This window comes from Camelina sativa, chromosome 7 (assembly GCF_000633955.1).
Source record: "Camelina sativa cultivar DH55 chromosome 7, Cs, whole genome shotgun sequence".
Taxonomy (NCBI): Eukaryota; Viridiplantae; Streptophyta; class Magnoliopsida; order Brassicales; family Brassicaceae; genus Camelina; species Camelina sativa.
The window spans coordinates 6,349,096-6,367,173 of NC_025691.1; the positions used below are offsets into that span (position 1 = coordinate 6,349,096).

At 35.7% G+C, this 18,078-nt stretch overlaps 2 protein-coding genes and 1 pseudogene across 5 annotated transcripts; all 3 read right to left on the reverse strand.

Annotated features, from left to right (window-relative positions):
• Positions 5,428 to 6,553, reverse strand: LOC104704361 (annotated as a pseudogene).
• On the reverse strand, positions 10,321 to 11,723 carry LOC104700510 (presenilin-like protein At2g29900). Its single transcript, XM_010416031.1, has one exon. The coding sequence runs from the start codon at positions 11,633 to 11,635 to the stop codon at positions 10,415 to 10,417; it is 1,221 nt and encodes a 406-aa protein (XP_010414333.1). The 5' UTR covers positions 11,636 to 11,723; the 3' UTR covers positions 10,321 to 10,414.
• On the reverse strand, positions 11,879 to 17,923 carry LOC104700511 (villin-1-like). Of its 4 annotated transcripts, none has more exons than XM_010416032.2 (22): positions 17,800 to 17,923; positions 17,259 to 17,335; positions 17,054 to 17,156; positions 16,860 to 16,928; positions 16,508 to 16,741; positions 16,075 to 16,252; positions 15,855 to 15,987; positions 15,545 to 15,710; positions 15,256 to 15,406; positions 15,069 to 15,157; positions 14,844 to 14,999; positions 14,666 to 14,734; positions 14,368 to 14,574; positions 14,138 to 14,266; positions 13,864 to 14,017; positions 13,737 to 13,747; positions 13,498 to 13,638; positions 13,166 to 13,291; positions 12,964 to 13,026; positions 12,563 to 12,785; positions 12,217 to 12,383; positions 11,879 to 12,130 (listed from the first exon to the last, which is right to left on the reverse strand). In XM_010416032.2, the coding sequence occupies exons 2-22, from the start codon at positions 17,312 to 17,314 to the stop codon at positions 12,017 to 12,019; spliced, it is 2,739 nt and encodes a 912-aa protein (XP_010414334.1). In that variant the 5' UTR covers positions 17,315 to 17,335; positions 17,800 to 17,923; the 3' UTR covers positions 11,879 to 12,016. The 4 variants fall into 4 exon arrangements, with proteins under 4 accessions (XP_010414334.1, XP_010414335.1, XP_010414336.1 ...); XM_010416033.2 differs by having other exon boundaries at positions 11,880 to 12,130; positions 17,054 to 17,153; XM_010416034.2 differs by having other exon boundaries at positions 11,880 to 12,130; positions 13,870 to 14,017.

Genomic DNA, 18,078 nt, shown 5'->3' on the forward strand with positions numbered 1-18,078 from the left:
AAAAAAAAAAAAAAAAAAAAAAAACCCATCGTTTTGATTTTGATTGCTCTGTGTTTTCTGGGTTGAGAAACAAGAAGAAGCTTTAAAGAAGAAGAAGATTTAATTAAACCTAAGAATTTAATTAACTAAAAAACTTGATTAATTTGAAGACGTCATCATTTTTTTTTTTTTAATTTTGTTGTTTCATGTTGGGCTTTTTTGGGCCTTTTTCGTTTTCTGGAAACTAATCCATTTGAAAACTTTAGAAAATAAAATAAATGTTAGCGTTGGTTAAGCAAATGATGTTAATACTCGTTCCTTTCTAACATTTAACGTCAGTTGAAGAACTGACTTAAACAAAACCGACGTTATTTAACGTGTTTCTTGTAGTGAAGCAACAATTATATGTCAAAGATAATGAAGTGAGTTTATCAATTTCTTATATCGCACATGACAGTGAAATCGATGGAGTAGCGTCAGGACTATTCGTTATGCGGTTGTCCACGGTACGAGGTTCTGTTCCCATTTTCATGCCGAAACTAGGTGTTGGAAATTTAGCCTATACGTACCATCATCGATGGTTATTTAATTTTGATCAAGTTAAAGAACGCAAATTGAAAAATATGCTTGCAACAAGTCCCAGGGTAGCCTGAGCCGTCGAGTTTTCCGGGTTTACCGGAGCATCACCAGAGAGGCAGAATAAAGGGATAATGAATTCAATTGGTTTGGATCAGTTTCTCGGTAGTAATCATCACCACACTAAACCACTTGAATCCAATCTTCTCAAGCAAAGCAGCTCCCCAGCCGGAATGTTCACAAACCTCTTCGAGGAACATAGCTAACTACAAGGGAAATTCATCATTGGGTTGCGGTTGTGAATGTGTCCGCTATTGTGGTTGTGAAGACGATTGTTGCGATTGTGACTGTTATTGCTACGGTGGAGGCGGCCATTGTCGAGGAGGTTCAGCAGCCAAAGGTGAAACAGAGCAACGTGAAGCATAGCCTCTCGCAGATGACGACGGTTCACGTCAGGAACTATGAGTTCGTTAGGCTTTTCCGGTTGTACTTTAACTTTTCAGGTTGAGGTTCTCTCTCTCCCTTGAGCTCATGGAAAGTTCGATCAGATTATTATTGGATGCAAAAAAAAAAAAAAAAACTCACCATCGTACATGAATTGAGGATATAGCTCCAACTATTGATCTGATTTTCTTTTGGTATTGTGTTGTAAAATATTTTTAAATCACCCAATGATTAATAGTCAAATCTCATAGAATCACATTTCATTTTTTTAAAAAAAAAAATAGAAAAACTCTAAAACACAATCAGTTCTCTTAAAACTTGCTAAAATCTTTCAAAATTCTAAAATATTAAAGTCCTACCAAATACTTAAAAGATCAATTTGAATACCCCCTCTTAGAGATTGTTCTGTTTTTGCAGGCCTATAATGGACTTCAATGAGTTTACCTTTCACTACATTGAGTGTATACACTTCTACTCCCAGAACTCTGAATCACAGGTAGTAGAAAATAAATGGAATAAAGCAGAAGATCTACTTTGTTGTTGTAAGATTACAATTTTCAATCATCAATGCTCTCTGACATGTGTTTTCTCAACAGGGACAACAAGCTGGTGATGTCAATCAATCGGGTAACGCCACGTTTCAAGGTGGATCAAACACAAACCAGGCAGCACCATTGAACCCTGTACGTTGAGATTTACCAAGTATTTTTTTTTGGTTTCCTTCTTGACATGTGATTTGCTTGCTTAAAATATCATTGTTGTTGCTCTCTCTTTTAGGTGGTGTCTTCTCAAAACGATGGGAATGGTCGCAAGAACTTAGATGACATGATTCTAGACTATCTAAAGCAACCTGCTTGCACGTGAGTTTGAGTTTGCTTCACCTTGCACCACTTCAAATCAAAACTCATTTTGCTTGCATGTGACTTTGAGTCTGCTGTACACACTGCACCACCTAAAGTCGATCTGATAATTGTTATTTTTTCATTGCAGAGCAAGACAACAGGGGGATACACATTGATGAAATTGCTCAGCAATTGAAGATCCCAAAGAACAAGCTAGAGTATGCTCTTTTCTCCTTTCTCCTTATAACCTCTCTCTCTTTACTGTCAAAGTTGTTGTGTTTATGACTTTGCTTTGTTTTCTTTCTGGTATATGTATAGGGGCGTCATCCAATCACTGGAAGGAGATGGTCTAATATACTCGACAATCGATGAGTATCACTTCAAGCACGTCGAGGTTTGATCTTATCTAAAAGTCATCTAGAGTTTGGTTTAATCCGTAGATAAAGAGTCATTAGTATTGTCTGGTGATTTGAGAGATGTTTTCAATATCTAGAACCTAGGATCACGTCTAGTTCAGTTCTGAAACTCTGGTATTGTTGGATTGTTTCCTTGTTTCCTTCAATTTGGTAAACACTACAAGAAAACATGCAGTTTGAGACTACAGTTTATGACTCTTTTTTTGGTCACAAATAATTGTAACGTTTTTGGGACGAATTTATAACTAATAGAAGACTACATAAACAATGGTTGCAAAACAGTCCCAAAATTACTACAAACAGTTGTAGTCTCCAAATCGTCTCATATTTGTGACTATTATAAGACTATTATAAGACTATATCATTGTAATCCTAAAATAATCGTAAATTGTGACGAATTAGAGACGCTTTTTATGGTCGGGAGTTTCAGTCACAAAAGTAGTCCCAAATTTGCTACTTATTTGTGACTTTAGGTATTTTCTTTATATCAATTTTTTACTCATTAATTTAAGAAATATTTTTTATAATTCTACGAGTGATTGCCGAATCATATATTTTTTCTTTTCCTTTTTGGAGGCTTTAATTTTTTTTTGTTTGTCTCACAAAATAGTGTCGCAAAACGGTCACATTTTGAGACTATTTTGTTAATTATTTGTGACTATTTTGTGATTACTTTGCTACTAACACCTGAGATTGTGACGAATTTGCTTCTTTTTACTAACTTCTAATAATTGTTTATGTATATTCAACAATAAAGAATTATAAAATTTGTGAATGTATTTATTTCTACATTGGTATGAATCACTCTAGACAATGAATCATCATTATATCAAAAAGAAATATAATTTCAAATGTTTAGGAAAAAATATTTGCAACTTACATAACATGTATAAGTATTACATGTGATTTCTATATCTTGTTTGTGATTGTTTTGTAATTTCTAACTTTACTTACTATATCAAGTTTTTACTTATTACACTCATAGATAGTAGTTATAATTCTTAATATGAGTGCTTGTAAAATCATTTGCAAAATTTTGTGGCCCTTAAACTTAAAATTTGATATGTATAAGTTTGTGATTCATAGAATAAGGTCACAAAACAGTTACACTTTGCGACTATTGTACTAATACGGTCACATATTTGCGACTAGTTTGCCACCACTTTGCTACTAACACATGAGATTGTGACGAATTTGCTACTTTTTACCAAGGCCTAACGAATTTATTTATATATTCAACAATAAAGAATTGTAAAATATGTTAAGTTATTTGTTTCTACATAGATATGAACTATTTTAGACACTCAATCATTCTAATACCCAAAACACTTTAATTTCCAATGTTTAGAAAATATATTTGCAACTTACATATATAACATGTATAAGTGTTACATGTGATTTTTATGTAATATTTGTGATTTTTATGTAATTTCTAATTACATTGAGAATTCTAATCTGAGTTGTAAAATCATTTGTAAATCTTTGTGGCCCTTCAACTTAAAATTTTATATGTATAATAAGTTTGGACTATAAGTGCTTTTGAATGCTTGTTACCAATTTTTGCTAGTCATTTTTTATTTTAATCATAATTATAAAACTCGAATAATGTAACTCTTATATATATATATATATATATATATATATATAAAAAACAGAAATCCATCACTTTAAAAAAAACCAAAATGTTTTCTTTATAAATCTAATTGAAATCTAATAGATCAAAATTTAAATCTAAATCAATTCTAATACTTTATAAATCCATACCCCCAATATCTAAATTATAACATAAAATGAAATCAAATTACCAAAATTTATCAAAGAAAAAAGGGGAAAATTTCTCATTGGCTATTCTTAAATGGCAAAGATTGTCATTAGTTTATTATCCACCATTGATGAAGTCAATCCAACGGACAGAAATCATCTTCTTTTCTCCTTCCCTTCTACTCATCGTGTCTTTCCCTTTCTTTCTAAAGAAAATCAATTTTTGTTTTCTCTCTTTTCCTCATCTTCTCTCTTTGTCGCCTTCTCCTCTGAAGATACCAAAGGAGCAGAGTTAAACGTGGTTTCTATACCGGCCGTCGGATCTAATACAGCAACCGCGTCAGTGTAGACGGTGGAAACAAGTTTGTCTCTTTTTCTCTCTCCGTTCTTAATCTGTTTCTGAACCCATCGTTGCTGAGAATAGATCTGGAGAAATTCTATGTGTTTTAATTATTTATTTGATTTGTACTTTAGGTCTCAACCACAGATCTGAAGAATCAGTGTCAACAACGACTTCAGAGGTGTTGAATCTGAAGACCCTATTGTCAACGACGACGTCAGAGGTGGTGGATCTGAAGATCCCAGTGTCAACGATGTCGGAGATGATGGTGGTTGCTCGCACCGTTTACCACCACCACTACATTTCGAATCTTCTGCCAGTTCACCATCAATACATCTCGATTTCTGCACAGTCGCATCTCTGGCACTCCGGTCGCCGCCACCGTTTTGTTCTCCGTCGCTGTAATAATACATCTCCGGCAGTTGCCAATCTATAGATATAGTTATATAGATATATTGTATATATATAATGAATTTACGAAAGAAATAAAAACTACTTTTAATTTCATTTTCTTGTATAAATTTTTATATTTTTTTTTTACTTTTTTTTATGTAGTTTGTCGCAAAAGGGTCAGGAATATATGACTACATATTGATCTTAATGTAGTCGCAAATTTAAGACATAAAATGAGGTCACATAGTGGTCAGTATTTTGTGACTATATCGGGACCAATAAATTTTGCGACCAAATTTTAACGACTATTCAAAACAGTCACAAAATAGTCATATATAGTGCATTTGCGACCATTTTAGGACGATTTTTGGAGTCCCAAACAGCTTGTTTTCTTGTAGTGAAACCGACATCAAAAGGTTCAAAGTTGCATCTTTTTATCTGAAACAAAATGTGTTTTGAAGTCAATGGTGTGTGGTGAGATATATGTTGCAGACTGTATCAAACTTGTAGATGAAATTATTAATTTGAACTTCAAGTCTATAAAAAAATTAATTTCATTACATGTTGCAAACAAAAACAGGATTAATATCATTACATAGAAGAAAAAAAACACAAATTAGCAAAAATCATTAAGACCACACAATAATACATTGAAACCCTAATTAACGAGTCTGTTTCACGCTGGTCGTTTATTAACGAGTTTGCGACAGAGAGGGCATGAGCCATCAAGTTGATCTACCCACTTATTGACACAAATCTTCATGATAACAACGCGAGCAGTGAGGCATCTGGCAGTAAACTTGGGTTCTAGACAGATTCTCGAAACAGATGGCACAAGTCTCCAAATTTGTTGCCGACGGAGCAGAGTAACAACTAACAAGGCACAACGTTGTACACCTTCTGTGTCAGTTTGACAGAGCCTATCATGAATAAGGTTGTTGTGTCAAGTTAGAACTTTTGCTTCTTTGCCGTTGGGCTTGGGCTACAATCTCATCAGCTATGTACTCGGACAAGAGACCATCGTGGAGTTGGCTATGGAGATTTAGATAGACGTCGTTTGGGTCCAAGGTTCGGAGTTTCAGAATGAATAGTGAGTTTGGACTAGAATAATCAGGGTAAGATCCGACACTACTCTTGATGCTATGATGATCATCGTTCTTCTCCTCTATGATAAATTCCTCGAACTCTCTCTCAGAGCCGTGCCTAGGCTAGAGGCGGTAATAAAAGTATGTCTTAAAAAACTAATTACATTATCTTACAAATAAATACAAAAATATTACAAAACTATAATTTTAATCGGATTCTAATCTATAATAACTATCGGTGCATCATTTGTAAATTTTAAATTATGTTTTGTTTATTATGAAAGAATAATAATACTAGATGAAACCATTTATAGTGAATTGTATACTTACCAATTGATTATTCATTTGTTTTTATTAGTTTTTATATAATAAAAATAGAAGGAAGCAAAATGTAAAACTTAAATTACGTATATTCCAATTAAGAAGAGATGAAGAAATTAGTGTGTCATCCTAACTTACTTTCCATATTTCTAGTTTAGCTACCATTTTACAAATCCTCATTAACTCTCTACTCTTATAAAATAAAAATATGCATTTGACTGCCTTTTAGGTTTCTTACAAAAATATAAGGCCGTAGGCGAATGTTTCATTTTAATACACATAGGCACGGCTCTGCTCTCTCTCTAAAGTGATTATCACCGTGCTTAATAACCCTAACGACGGATCTTGAGGCGTAGCTGCTACATTAACATCGAGTCTGATTGTTTCAGTATCCATTGTCGGAGTAAAATCAGAAAAAGAAAACTCAGAGACAGAGTAAAAGATGGATGAGTCGTAAAAGATTAGATGAGATTGTGGAGAAGGTTTACTGTGTTGTGTTATATTTATAGAAGCAAAACTCTGTTTATATAATTTGTTCAGACTTCCAACGCGTTAATGTAATTTCCCTTTTCTTTTTCTTTTTTTCCTTTCTTAGTTTCTTAATTTCCTTTTTGTGATTAGCGTTCGTTAATTTATTTGTTAAATTTCCTTTTTGCTTGTTGGTGAAACAAATCTCGTTGTACGAACTTAAACCAAATTAGGTTTCCTACCGTTTGCCGGTTTCCTATGTGGTTTATAATTTAATTATTCAACCTAAAAAAAAAATAGAGAATCTTTTTTTAACAGTGTTATTAAATTTTGCTACACACTAGAGTAAACGGGGATAAATAAAAAAACTAGTTTCCTATTAATCCATGTTTAATCTCTAAACTTTTCATATGGAAAGTGTTTTATATAATAATTTAAACAATTTTTTTTTTAATTTTAAAAAATAATGTTATCAAATCTTGAATTTATGAACAAAACAGAAATAGTGATTTCATATTATAAGTGTTAACAAAAGAAACTCAAAAAGGGGAAAACATTCAAATTATTTGAGACAATATTTTGTAAGATTTTATGGTATTTCATATTTTTAATCAAAAAAAAAGAGAGGAATATAACCAAATTTTTTTCCAATTATTTCCGAACCAAACAAATGCATTAATTTTTTTCTTATTATTTATGGAATATATTTTTAAGATTTAAATATTGTGAATAATCTATCATTTCTATTAGTTTTTCATATTATCATATAATATGTAACACATATAACTAATAGATATGTACAGTTTTCTGTTGCGATTAGATATTTGAAACCGGAAATATATTCCTCAATTGTTGAAGAAAAAAGAGTGTTTTCAACATCTCGAATTCGTTAAAAATATTGAGCAATGGTTGAGACTCAATTATAAAAATAACCCAAAATGATTCCAGATCCAAATGAGTCAAAATTTAAAAGTTTTGTTCAAATTAATCTGGTTCTTTAGTTGAACCAATAATTTTACCTAAAATAAATGATATTTTAAATTTTAAATATTTAAACCTTTACAAGGTAATATATATGATCTAATAGCATCTGTCAAAGAGAATGCTTGAGAGATTCTCTATTGCTTCAGGACAAAAAGTTAGTTTGGAGAAATTAAAGATTTATTTTTCAAAGAATGTGAGTCGTGACTTGGAGAAATTGATTAGTGATGAAAGCGGCATTGAAGCGACAAAGGACTTGGGGAAGTATCTTGGATGCCAGTCCTACAGAAGCGGCTAAACAAAGAGACGTTTGGTGACTAGCGATGATGCAAGTTCCGGAGGAGTGGCCGGCTTTCTATACGCTTCTTGATGAGTTTCAGGTGCTTAGTGCCTCCTTGCCTCCTTTTATCATTTCCAGAATCCCCAGGACGTCCAATGTGAAGGCTGATTGTTTAGCTCGTACTTCTAGAATGCTTTTGTCAGAAACGATTTATGTAAACAACTTTCCTCCAGTTTGGGCAACCAATCTAGGAATTTTAATTTAATTAATGTTAGGTTGGAAAAAAAAAGAGACGTTTGGTGACATACTTGAGAGGGTATCCTCACGGTTATCAGGTTGGAGGAGCCAATGCTTGAGCTTTGCAGGACGATTGACTTTGACACGAGCGGTGTTATCTTCATTTCCGGTTCATAACATGAGTACCATTTCTTTACCAAAGTCGACTTTGGATAGTTTGGATAAAGTGTCAAGATCCTTTTTGTGGGGTAGCAATGCAGAAAAGAAACGACAACATCTTGTCTGTTGGGATAAGGTTTGTCGTCGTAAGAGTGATGGAGGGTTTGGGATAAAATCGTTGCAGACTATGAATAAAGCACTTCTCGCGAAGTTGGGCTGGCGTTTGATTCATGATCATTCTAGCCTTTGGTCTCGAGTATTGCGAAGTAAATATAAGGTGAAGGATTTCCAGGATGGCTCTTGGTTGGTGACTAAGAGTAGTTGGTCATCAGCATGGATGAGTGTGTGCATTGGTCTTCGAGAGGTGGTGGTACCAAATATTAGGTGGGTCATTGGTGATGGCGGTCATATCAGGTTCTGGGCAGATAAATAGTTATCGGATACATCCTTATTGGCAGTGAGTACCGTGAATCTACCTTTGGGAGCGGAGATACTCAAGGTTCATGATCTATGGCAGAATGGTAGGGGTTGGATGTTGGATCAGATTGAGCCATACGCCTCTGTAGAGAGTGTTTTACAGCTGGGAGCAGGAGTTGTTGATAATGTGACAGGAGCTAGAGATCGTTTGTCATGGGGAGGTCAAGACAATGGGAAATTTCAGTTAAATCTGCTTACGCCCTGTTGAAACGAGACAGTATCCCAAGGCCGGACCTTAGTAGCTTGTTTTCACGTGTGTGGAGAGTGCGTGCCCCAGAAAGAGTCTGTGTTTTCTTATGGTTAGGCATAAACCAAGTTCTTATGACGAATACAGAGAGACAAAGACGACACTTATGTGCGTCTGGGATTTGTCAAGTCTGTAAGGGAGGTGAGGAAACCATTATTCATATTTTGCGTGATTGTCCAGCCATGTCAGGGGTTTGGGATCGGTTATTGCTGCCTAGGAGAAGAAGGGTGTTCTTTGAGCAGTCATTAATTGAGTGGTTGTATGGTAATTTGGGGGAGACTGAGATGCTAGGTGATAGTCCTTGGTCTACGTTGTTTGCTCTTACGGTTTGGTGGGGGTGTAAATGACGCTGCGGTAATATTTTTGGAACCAATAGTAAGTGTTGGGACCGGGTGCAATTTCTTAAGGATTTGGCGAGAGAAGTTTCACTTGCTTGTAGGAGGATGGAGGTTCAGCAGAGTGGTCGAGGGGTAAGGGTAAAGATATTGATCGGTTGGAAGCGGCCTAGTGAAGGGTTGGTGAAACTTAACACTGTGCATCTAGAGGGAACCCTGGGCTTGCTATTGCGGGGGGAGCATTACGGGGGGAGACTAGGCATTGGGTTGGGGGCTTTGTTGTAAACATTGGGATTTGCTTTGCACCTCTAGCTGAGTTATGGGGAGTGTATTACGGTTTGTACATTGACTGGGAGCGGCGGGTACAACGGTTGGAATTTGAACTGGATTCGGAGATGGTGGTCGAATTTCTCAAGACAGGAATTAGTGATGCTCATTCGTTGTCTTTCCTGGTACGTCTATGTCATGGCTTTTTATCAAGGGACTGGATAATTCATATATCGCATGTCTATAAGGAAGCTAATAGTCTTGTAGATGGATTAATGAACTATGCCTTTTCTTTATGATTAGGTTTTCATTTGTTAGAATCTGTTCCATGTTCCAGATTGTGTTAAGTCTTGTTTGCTTGAAGATGTTGGTGGAACTATGTTCCCATGACATTTGAGATTGTAATTTTATATGTTTTGAATAAATTAAGCCTCCCTTTTTCCTACAAAAAAAAAAAAAAGGTAATATATATGATAAATATTTAAAGTTTGTAAAATTTTAAATTATTAATGATATATAAAGTTTAAAATATTAACGCTGTAAAAAGTTTTAAAATAACATTAATATTTAATGAACACTCTATCCAATGATCCAAAACCTCTTCTTCTTCCACAAACTCTTCCTTAGTCCTCGGGTTGCAACAGTCGCAGAAAAACTTGATTTGAACTCATGTCGAGGACGAGCACACTACCATAGGTTCATAGTTCAATGATAAATCAATCAAAACCAACACTATTATTTTGACGAAACAAATGAAGCTGTACTTACAAGTTTACATCAAAAGCACCATTTTACTTTCGATATTCTTAAAACATCACAAGGTTTGAAGAACATTGCACAACAAAAACTTCAAGTAATAACCGCGCCAAAAAGTAAAACACAACTCCTAACATGATCGATACAGGAAGAGCTGGTAAAGCCTTCTGATACACAGACAATAGCATCAACGTGATCCCCAAACCGGCTATGATCGCCAAGTAACAAGCGTAAACCGTCATCAGATCATACATTGCAGCTCTTCCAACCAAAACACTATAGAAGATGAAATCCCCAAGTCCTAACTTGATAGCACCTGATGATCCCAACCCAATCCCTTCAAGAAAAGTCTCTGAATTCTCAACCTGATCAGGTCTACGATCAATCAAAGGCACAGATATCTCTGCTCTTTCACTTGAACCCACACGTTCTTCATCTACTTCTGCTGATCTAACCACCCTTACTACTTCATTTCGATTAGTCCTGTCCTCAATGTCATCGTTATCATTCTGACTTGATCTCCGCTCTCTCCAAACTCTCCTCTGAACCAAACGTGAATCATTTCGAATCACAGGCCGTGCTTCGTAAACCAAAGCCGGGATATCTTCGTCTCTAGATATAGCCATTTCCACAAGAAGACGTAACGGACCAACAGGTAAAAGCACAGCAGCAATATCATAAAGTGCCAAAGCTACGAGAAGAACCCAAGTAGTCCATTCAGGCAATAACGTGAAGAAGTAAGCAACTAAAACACCAATCCAAACCAAGTAGCCTTGAGTGACCAAAATCGAAAACTTGGACATGAACACAGCGAAGACACCAACGACGGAGAAATTGAATAAAAGTATCAGAAACGTGATGCAATCAATCGGGAATCTAAAACGATCGATCAATAAAACTAAGATTTCTCCACCTAAGTTCCCTAAAACGATGAAAGCTGAGAAACCCATGTAAAATTTCAAGAATTTAACACATCTGAGGTAAAAGAGAAGGACGAGAACGAACGTTGCAACGGTGATTGCAGCGACGAAGACGAGTGAATTCAAAAAGGCACCTACGAATTTGTCCCATGAGGAATCCGAATCGCTCTCGGAGTAAGCAGCGGTGGCTATGGAGGAGAAAGAGGCGGAGGAGGAAGAAGAAGGGTCGGAGTTTAGGATACAGACCAGAAGAACAACGGTGAACATACAAATCGAGACAGGTGTGAGGATTGCGATGAGTTCTTCGCCTAATGAATCTATAATGCTTCTGGGTCTTTGGTTTCGATCCATTGGGTACTCAAAAGGTTTCAGCTTTTGGCAAGTCAAATTGACGAATTCGATTAAGGATGATGAAGGATCAGAAGAAGACGAAGCTAAAGGGCGTACCTTTCTCAGATTTTTATTCTTCTTTTGTCTGAGGTTCTTCAAGCCACTCCACAATACGACGTCGTTTGGTTGCACTTTGACTTTTTACTGCGAAATCATGAGGAATTTACAGTTTACAAGTTTCATAGACATTGTTTGCTTATGATCTTTAAAAAGTTACTCAATAATAGTATTTAGGTGTCTCTTTGTTTGGTGTTGTGATCTTGTAACAAACTAGCCTCAAACTTGTATATCTGGAGAAAACAACGTTGCTCCAAAGATCTTACTTCTATGGTGAGGGCTTTGTTAGAAAAGGTGAAGAGATATTTTGAGTTTATTCTGTTTCCATTTTGGAAGTGCATAGAAGTCTGATTTCGCAATTCCAAATCTTTCTTCGAACTCTTTCTCTGTTAAGTATGCCTGGGTGATAGATAAAATTGCATTGAAGTGTTTATGTGATTGTAAATAATAGAACTAAAATTTCTATATGGAATTGTAGGGTTTACCTCTCTTCTTGTTGCATCTATATCTTTCACTGGCTCCTGAGAATCAACTCTAAGCTGTTCATATGAATATGCAAGTGACTCTAGACTACTGAGATCGAGATTGATTCCATTGAGTGGATTCTCTTTAGAAATTTCTGAGTTGGAGCTTGAATCTTGTCTCGCCAATCCTGTATTGGAAACCATTACAAGTTGAAGAATCCAATAGTAAAGAAAATTTACGTAGTTTGTTGTTTCTCCACTGCTTTCATCAATTGAGTAATCTCGAAGCTGTTTCCTACTTTTCTGATATTTATGAGTCATATATAACTATGAACTTCAATGAAACGGTTGACATATGAAACCTTACCATTAGGAGGATCCACTGAACGAGATTCTGAGAAAAGCTTTTTGACAACTGGAGTTGAGTTACTGCTGCTTGTCCTGTCTTCTGAAGAGCTCAAGCTCGAAAGCTTTTCGCTGGAGCAAGGTGACACTCCTCGCTCTGATCCGTTTGAACTCAAAGGTCGACTTGGTAAATCACGTGATGCATTATCCTTCGAGCGTGATCTCCAAGGGCTTCCACTAGATCTCTGAAGGCACAAATGTTGTAGCTACTTCAAAACACATTTTTCTTTCTTATATTTTGCTTGTTTACGATCATAACAATAAAAACGTCGGACTACTCTCGCATTCCGAGAAGTCCATTGGCTTTGTAGGTCATTACTGTAACATATCTCAAGTAAACAAGTTCTTTTGAGTGTGACTTACCTTAGTGATTGTCTTCTTTCCTTTCAGACTAGCAAGCTTCCTTTCAAATGAATTACCTTGCATCTGCAATGTTTCCATGCATATTATTAGTGGAAGTATACAAAAACCCAAAACTTCAATTCTAGACTACTATCAAAAGATATCGAATATCCTAACGCTCTGTTTGAGGAGACTTCAATCAAGATGGGAAGAGATGTCTTACGTTCGCCTTTTCAGGAACCCACTCAAAGAAACGGGTGAAAAATGGTGGCTCATTGCCTTCTGTGATAACATATACAGGAGTCCTCACGGTTAAACCTTCTTCCATAATATCCATCTCTAGGAATTTCTGCAATCTCACAAGTAGGATGGACTAAGAAACATTGAAAGAGGAAGCCATATATCATAACACAGAGTAAGGAAATAATCAAAGCATGTGATATTTGATCCCATTTCTACCAAGTATCAGCCTAACTCTGCTTAATGTCTATGCTGCAGTTCCACCAAAAGACAGCAAATATAGCACTTGGAAGGCCAAATAAAGAGCAAAATTACCAGACCAAGAGTTAGAGCTTCTTGCTTCGACTTTAGGTTTGAGTTTAATCCAATCCAAACATATACTTCACTTTGGCAGTCCAACAGTAATACATCTTCGGTAGTTAAATCGTCTTGCACAAAATTATATATTTCTTTCACCTGAAAATCTCAGGCACAGAGTGGGTATAAGATAAGAGTATTCAGACCTGATCTCTAATCACTGAAAAGATAGCATTAAGATACACATGAATTGTTACCTTGAGTACATCTGAACAGAAGAGCCAAAGTCATGGACCACGTGTACGTTAGGCATAATTTATAGCTGAACCAATGCAGAACTAACAATAATGTAAGATGATAGAAAAAAAATTGAAAGATGTTTACCATTACCTGAACTGCATGAACATGTAAATAAATGTGGTTCTTCTATTTGTTTTCTCATTTCCTTTTCTTTGGGGTACTCTGACTTCCCACCAAGCAAATCCCAAAATGTATCTGGTTCATTTCCTTCCCTGATGTATATGGGTTGACAAGATGCCTGCAGATGGGAACGAAGAAATAGACTTGATGCTAGTGATACTGAACATAACCCTAATAAACCAGAATAAATGTATGGCATGGAATTAGTAAACAGCAGATGAGAGCTAAAGTTACTTACATCAAGGAAATATAGCATTCTGTCAAGAACATCATGATCGGAGTCTGATGAAAGTTTTCCAATCCAAGTGAAGGCAGAAGCTCCATATTGTAAAATGTATGAGTAGGATGAGTTCAAGGAGGTTGCTACCTGAAGGGGGACAATTTTCATATGATTAATAATACGTGAATGGCCAAAGAAATTACGGTATCTTAACAAATCAGAAATGCATAAAGTACTAAAGAACCCACTAGATCAACTTGGATTGCTTGCATGTTCCTTGGGCTTGTTCCTTGAACACGGAAAAGAGAAGCCTTGTTCTCATTATATTCTTCCACTTTGTCTGCCTTCTCTGCTAGAAACGTTTTGTACCGTCTACTCAAACCGCCCTTAAAAACAACCAGGGACTGGAACATTGGGAAAAAACGAGAAGGTTCGCTTCCCTGATGTATGTGACACTGGATGAAGAATGTTGAATGAAAAAGATCAGTAAGTTCACAGTGTTGATCCAAAAGGAAAGGAAAGCAAACAAATGAGCTAGGAACTAACCAGTACAGATTCACCCTTTATTGAACCAACAATGGCACTAGCATTGGTTATGGCATCAGCTCTATCTTCCTGCAATGAAGTTAAGGAAACAGAATGAAGTTCATAGTGGAACAACTCACAAATGATTGACAAAAAAAGAAATGACAAAAAAAGAAAGAAAAGACTACAGCCTGCGTACCTGTATGCTTTCACAACCTATCCATACATATAATAGATGTTCCGTTCTTTCATTATAATCATATTTATAGTGCACAATATAGCAATCGCCGTTGAATAGCTTTGTCTGGTCCGGAATGGAGAGAAGCGATACCTCATCACCATCTACACGCCAAACCTGAAATTAGTTAAAGAATCCCATTAATCAAGTTTATGCTCAGATATGTGACATTTTGGTATGAAGTACCTTCAGAGTGCCCCGGCAGTTTGCATAGGGAGGTTCATCTTCTTCATCGGGAAGCTCATCAACATCATATCCCTTCTGTTTGAACATCGCTACATAAAAGTGTTTATAATTTTAGTATCTGATGTCAGTAGTTTTCTTAAGCAAATTTTGTATCATTTTCTAAGAACCAGAGCAATATGAAACAGACCTGCCATTTTTTCTCGACCCTCATTGTAAAGGCTAGACTCCACAATTTGAGGCCACTCATTGAAAAATGACCTGAATTTAGCATTTTCTAGTCCTTCCGTTAAAAGTACTAAACTTGTGCTAGTTGAGCGTCCCTCTTTTCTTAGAAATTCCTAGAGCACAGCAAATTTAAATCATATTATATGAATGGACTTTCAGATGCTCTGGCATAAACTAAGAGAAACACAGGTGAAGCACTTTCAAATGTGCTTCCATATCAATCATGTTATATTACCAATAGTAGTACTTACTTCTGAGGATGAGATGGATGTCTTCCTTTCTGTAAGTGATGTGTTTCGTCCCATCCAAACGAATACTTCACTGTAACAGTCCAGCATGTAGCATTTGTTCTTCTGGAGCATATCTTTGTCCAGGGAACCTGTTCCAGTTGGATGTAGATTTCCCCGGGTATCTATCCTGTTCATGAAAGATTTTTAGTTGATTAATAATGGTCTGTCTTTGCCAGCACTCAGCAGCTCCTCAAAGCACAGGAATTTCGGCTATTACAGCAATATCTTAAAAAGAACAAAACTGTTGCGAGTGTATAAAACCACATTTCACCAGAACAATTCTGCAGATGTGGTCTGAGTCTGTTCTTGGATTGTAGAAGATGAAAGCTTGGGAATGGGCGCATAACCACCAAAGAAAGACCAGAATTCACCAGCGTCTGAATCACCTGAAAATTTTCCATCCTCTACCAAAAAACAGAGAAGTGATTAGCTGTTGCTTTTATTTCAGTCCTTTCGATCAAAGAAGGAGCTGAAATTGAGAAAATTCTTACCAATAGTGGCCACCTCACATCTTCCGTCATGCTTGTTATCCTTTATATATTCCACAACCTCAAGGGATTTAGCTTTTTCCTGAGTGCTTGAGTTGCAACCAGCAAAGAGAAAAACTTTTGATGGAGTATCGAGAATGAACACATCATCATGGTTCAGTGATGAGCGAAGAAAAGGCACCTTATGTAGATTCAAATCAAGGGAAAACAATAAAAGTCAGATTAAATGAATATACACTAGACTCGAAGAAAAGAAACTTAAAAAAGGGAATCAATCATAAGTTTTAGCTATATTTCCCAGCCTGCGACTTTATCCAGGCATGAACAGGTCAAGGCTCATACAGCATAACAAGTCCACACAGATGAATAAATAAGATACATCATAAATTATGCACCAGACAATGTTCAAAGATTCCTAATCCAAACACATAATTACCTCTTTAACACGAACAACATGATCTCCCTTGCAGCTTAGCAAGGTGACTTGGTACGTCTCCCCAACCAATCCAGTTTTGGGGGAATACTTGCCTTCAACAGGTATAATACAAGGTTTAAAGTAAGAGAGAAACTTCTCTGTTTCTTGACCTTGAACTTCACGATATTGCACCGTACAGCATCCAAGTGCTGCATCTAACTCTAGTGCTTTGTCAGATGCCAAAACTGAGTCCACCTTCAGATAAAAAAAAGGGAAAACACCAATTTTAGTTGCCATATACAATGTACACCATTAAAATCAAGAAAAATGTGAGGATTACTATTTCAGAGATAAGCAAAAAAAAAAAAAAAACCTCATTTGCATCAATTCCTAGCCAATAGTGAATGTCATACTGGGGAGATCCGACCTTAGGCAAAACCGTCTACACAAACATGATAGAAAGTTAGAAACTAAAAGTTACTCTAAGAACTAAAAGTTAAAATTAACCACATTAATTCAAAATTATATTACTTGTGACACGAATGTGAAAGAAACAGCTTTACTTACTCTGAGAACAAGGTATGCATTTCCAGAGTGAAATTTTCCAAAAGAAGACTTTGGGATAGAAACGAGCTGGTTATTATAAACACACCAAATCTCCAAGCCACTACTAAACCCCAAACAAAAAAGGTTTAAACATAAAGAGAATCAAACAAACAAAAACAAAAAATGTCCATAGATCTCTCTCATAAACAAACAAAGCCATACATACCTTTTAGTTCCAACACCTTGAAATGCTGAATCAATGTCTTTGCTTAGCCTAAACATTTTTGTGTTTTTTCATCGTCTCTGTTAAAATAAAAAATAAAAAACAAAATCCAACAAACAACAGTAACGCTTTAGTTTTAATCAAAATCAAAAAAGTAGGAAACATTCAATCCACCAACAAACAATGTTGTTCCCACATTTAAATTTCGCATTTACGCTTTTATTTTATTTATTATAATTTGGTATTCATCTCAGATTTAAAATAATTATCTCAATAAATTAATAAATCATCCACAGAGAGAACAACAACTTTTCCGTAACAACAATTCAAAATTAGTCGGAAGATGATCCATACAGCTTTCGACTGTACACTACAACCAAAAAATCATAACCCAGAATAATAATAAGAACGCTATAACAAAAGCAAAACGCCTAAAATCTCCAAACAAAAAAAAAAACAATTCGAAGATGAAATTTGAAACGCAACACACACAGGAAAAAGGAAGAACCACAACAATTACTCGGAATCAACTGAGAATCCTTACAGAGATCAAAGCACACGAACACAGATTCGATCCGATCGTCCTGATTCTGTAGCGAAGAAGAAGAAAACAAAAAAAAACTGAAGAAGAGTGAGAGGGAGAAAGAGAGAGGAAGGAGTTTCGCAAAAAAAAAAAAACAATAATTTAAATAATTTCTTTTTTCTTTTTTTCTCTCTTTTGCTTTTGATCTGCAAACAGTAGCATATGATATGGGTCCAATTTCAAAGAAACAAAAAAAGGCGCCTTTTTTGTCAGACATTTCCTTTTTTTTTTTTTTTTTTT

What these genes read in the sequence shown, in the direction of transcription:
- LOC104700510 (XM_010416031.1), bottom strand. Translation starts at nt 11,635, where the DNA reads ATGGATCGAAACCAAAGACCCAGAAGCATTATAGATTCATTAGGCGAA.
- LOC104700511 (XM_010416032.2), bottom strand. Translation starts at nt 17,314, where the DNA reads ATGTTTAGGCTAAGCAAAGACATTGATTCAGCATTTCAAGGTGTTGGA. An exon ending in ATGCATACCTTGTTCTCAGA is followed by an intron (nt 16,929 to 17,053) that starts GTAAGTAAAGCT and finishes ATGTTTGTGTAG; the next exon opens with ACGGTTTTGCCTAAGGTCGG. An exon ending in AAGCAATCCAAGTTGATCTA is followed by an intron (nt 14,267 to 14,367) that starts GTGGGTTCTTTA and finishes GTCCCCCTTCAG; the next exon opens with GTAGCAACCTCCTTGAACTC.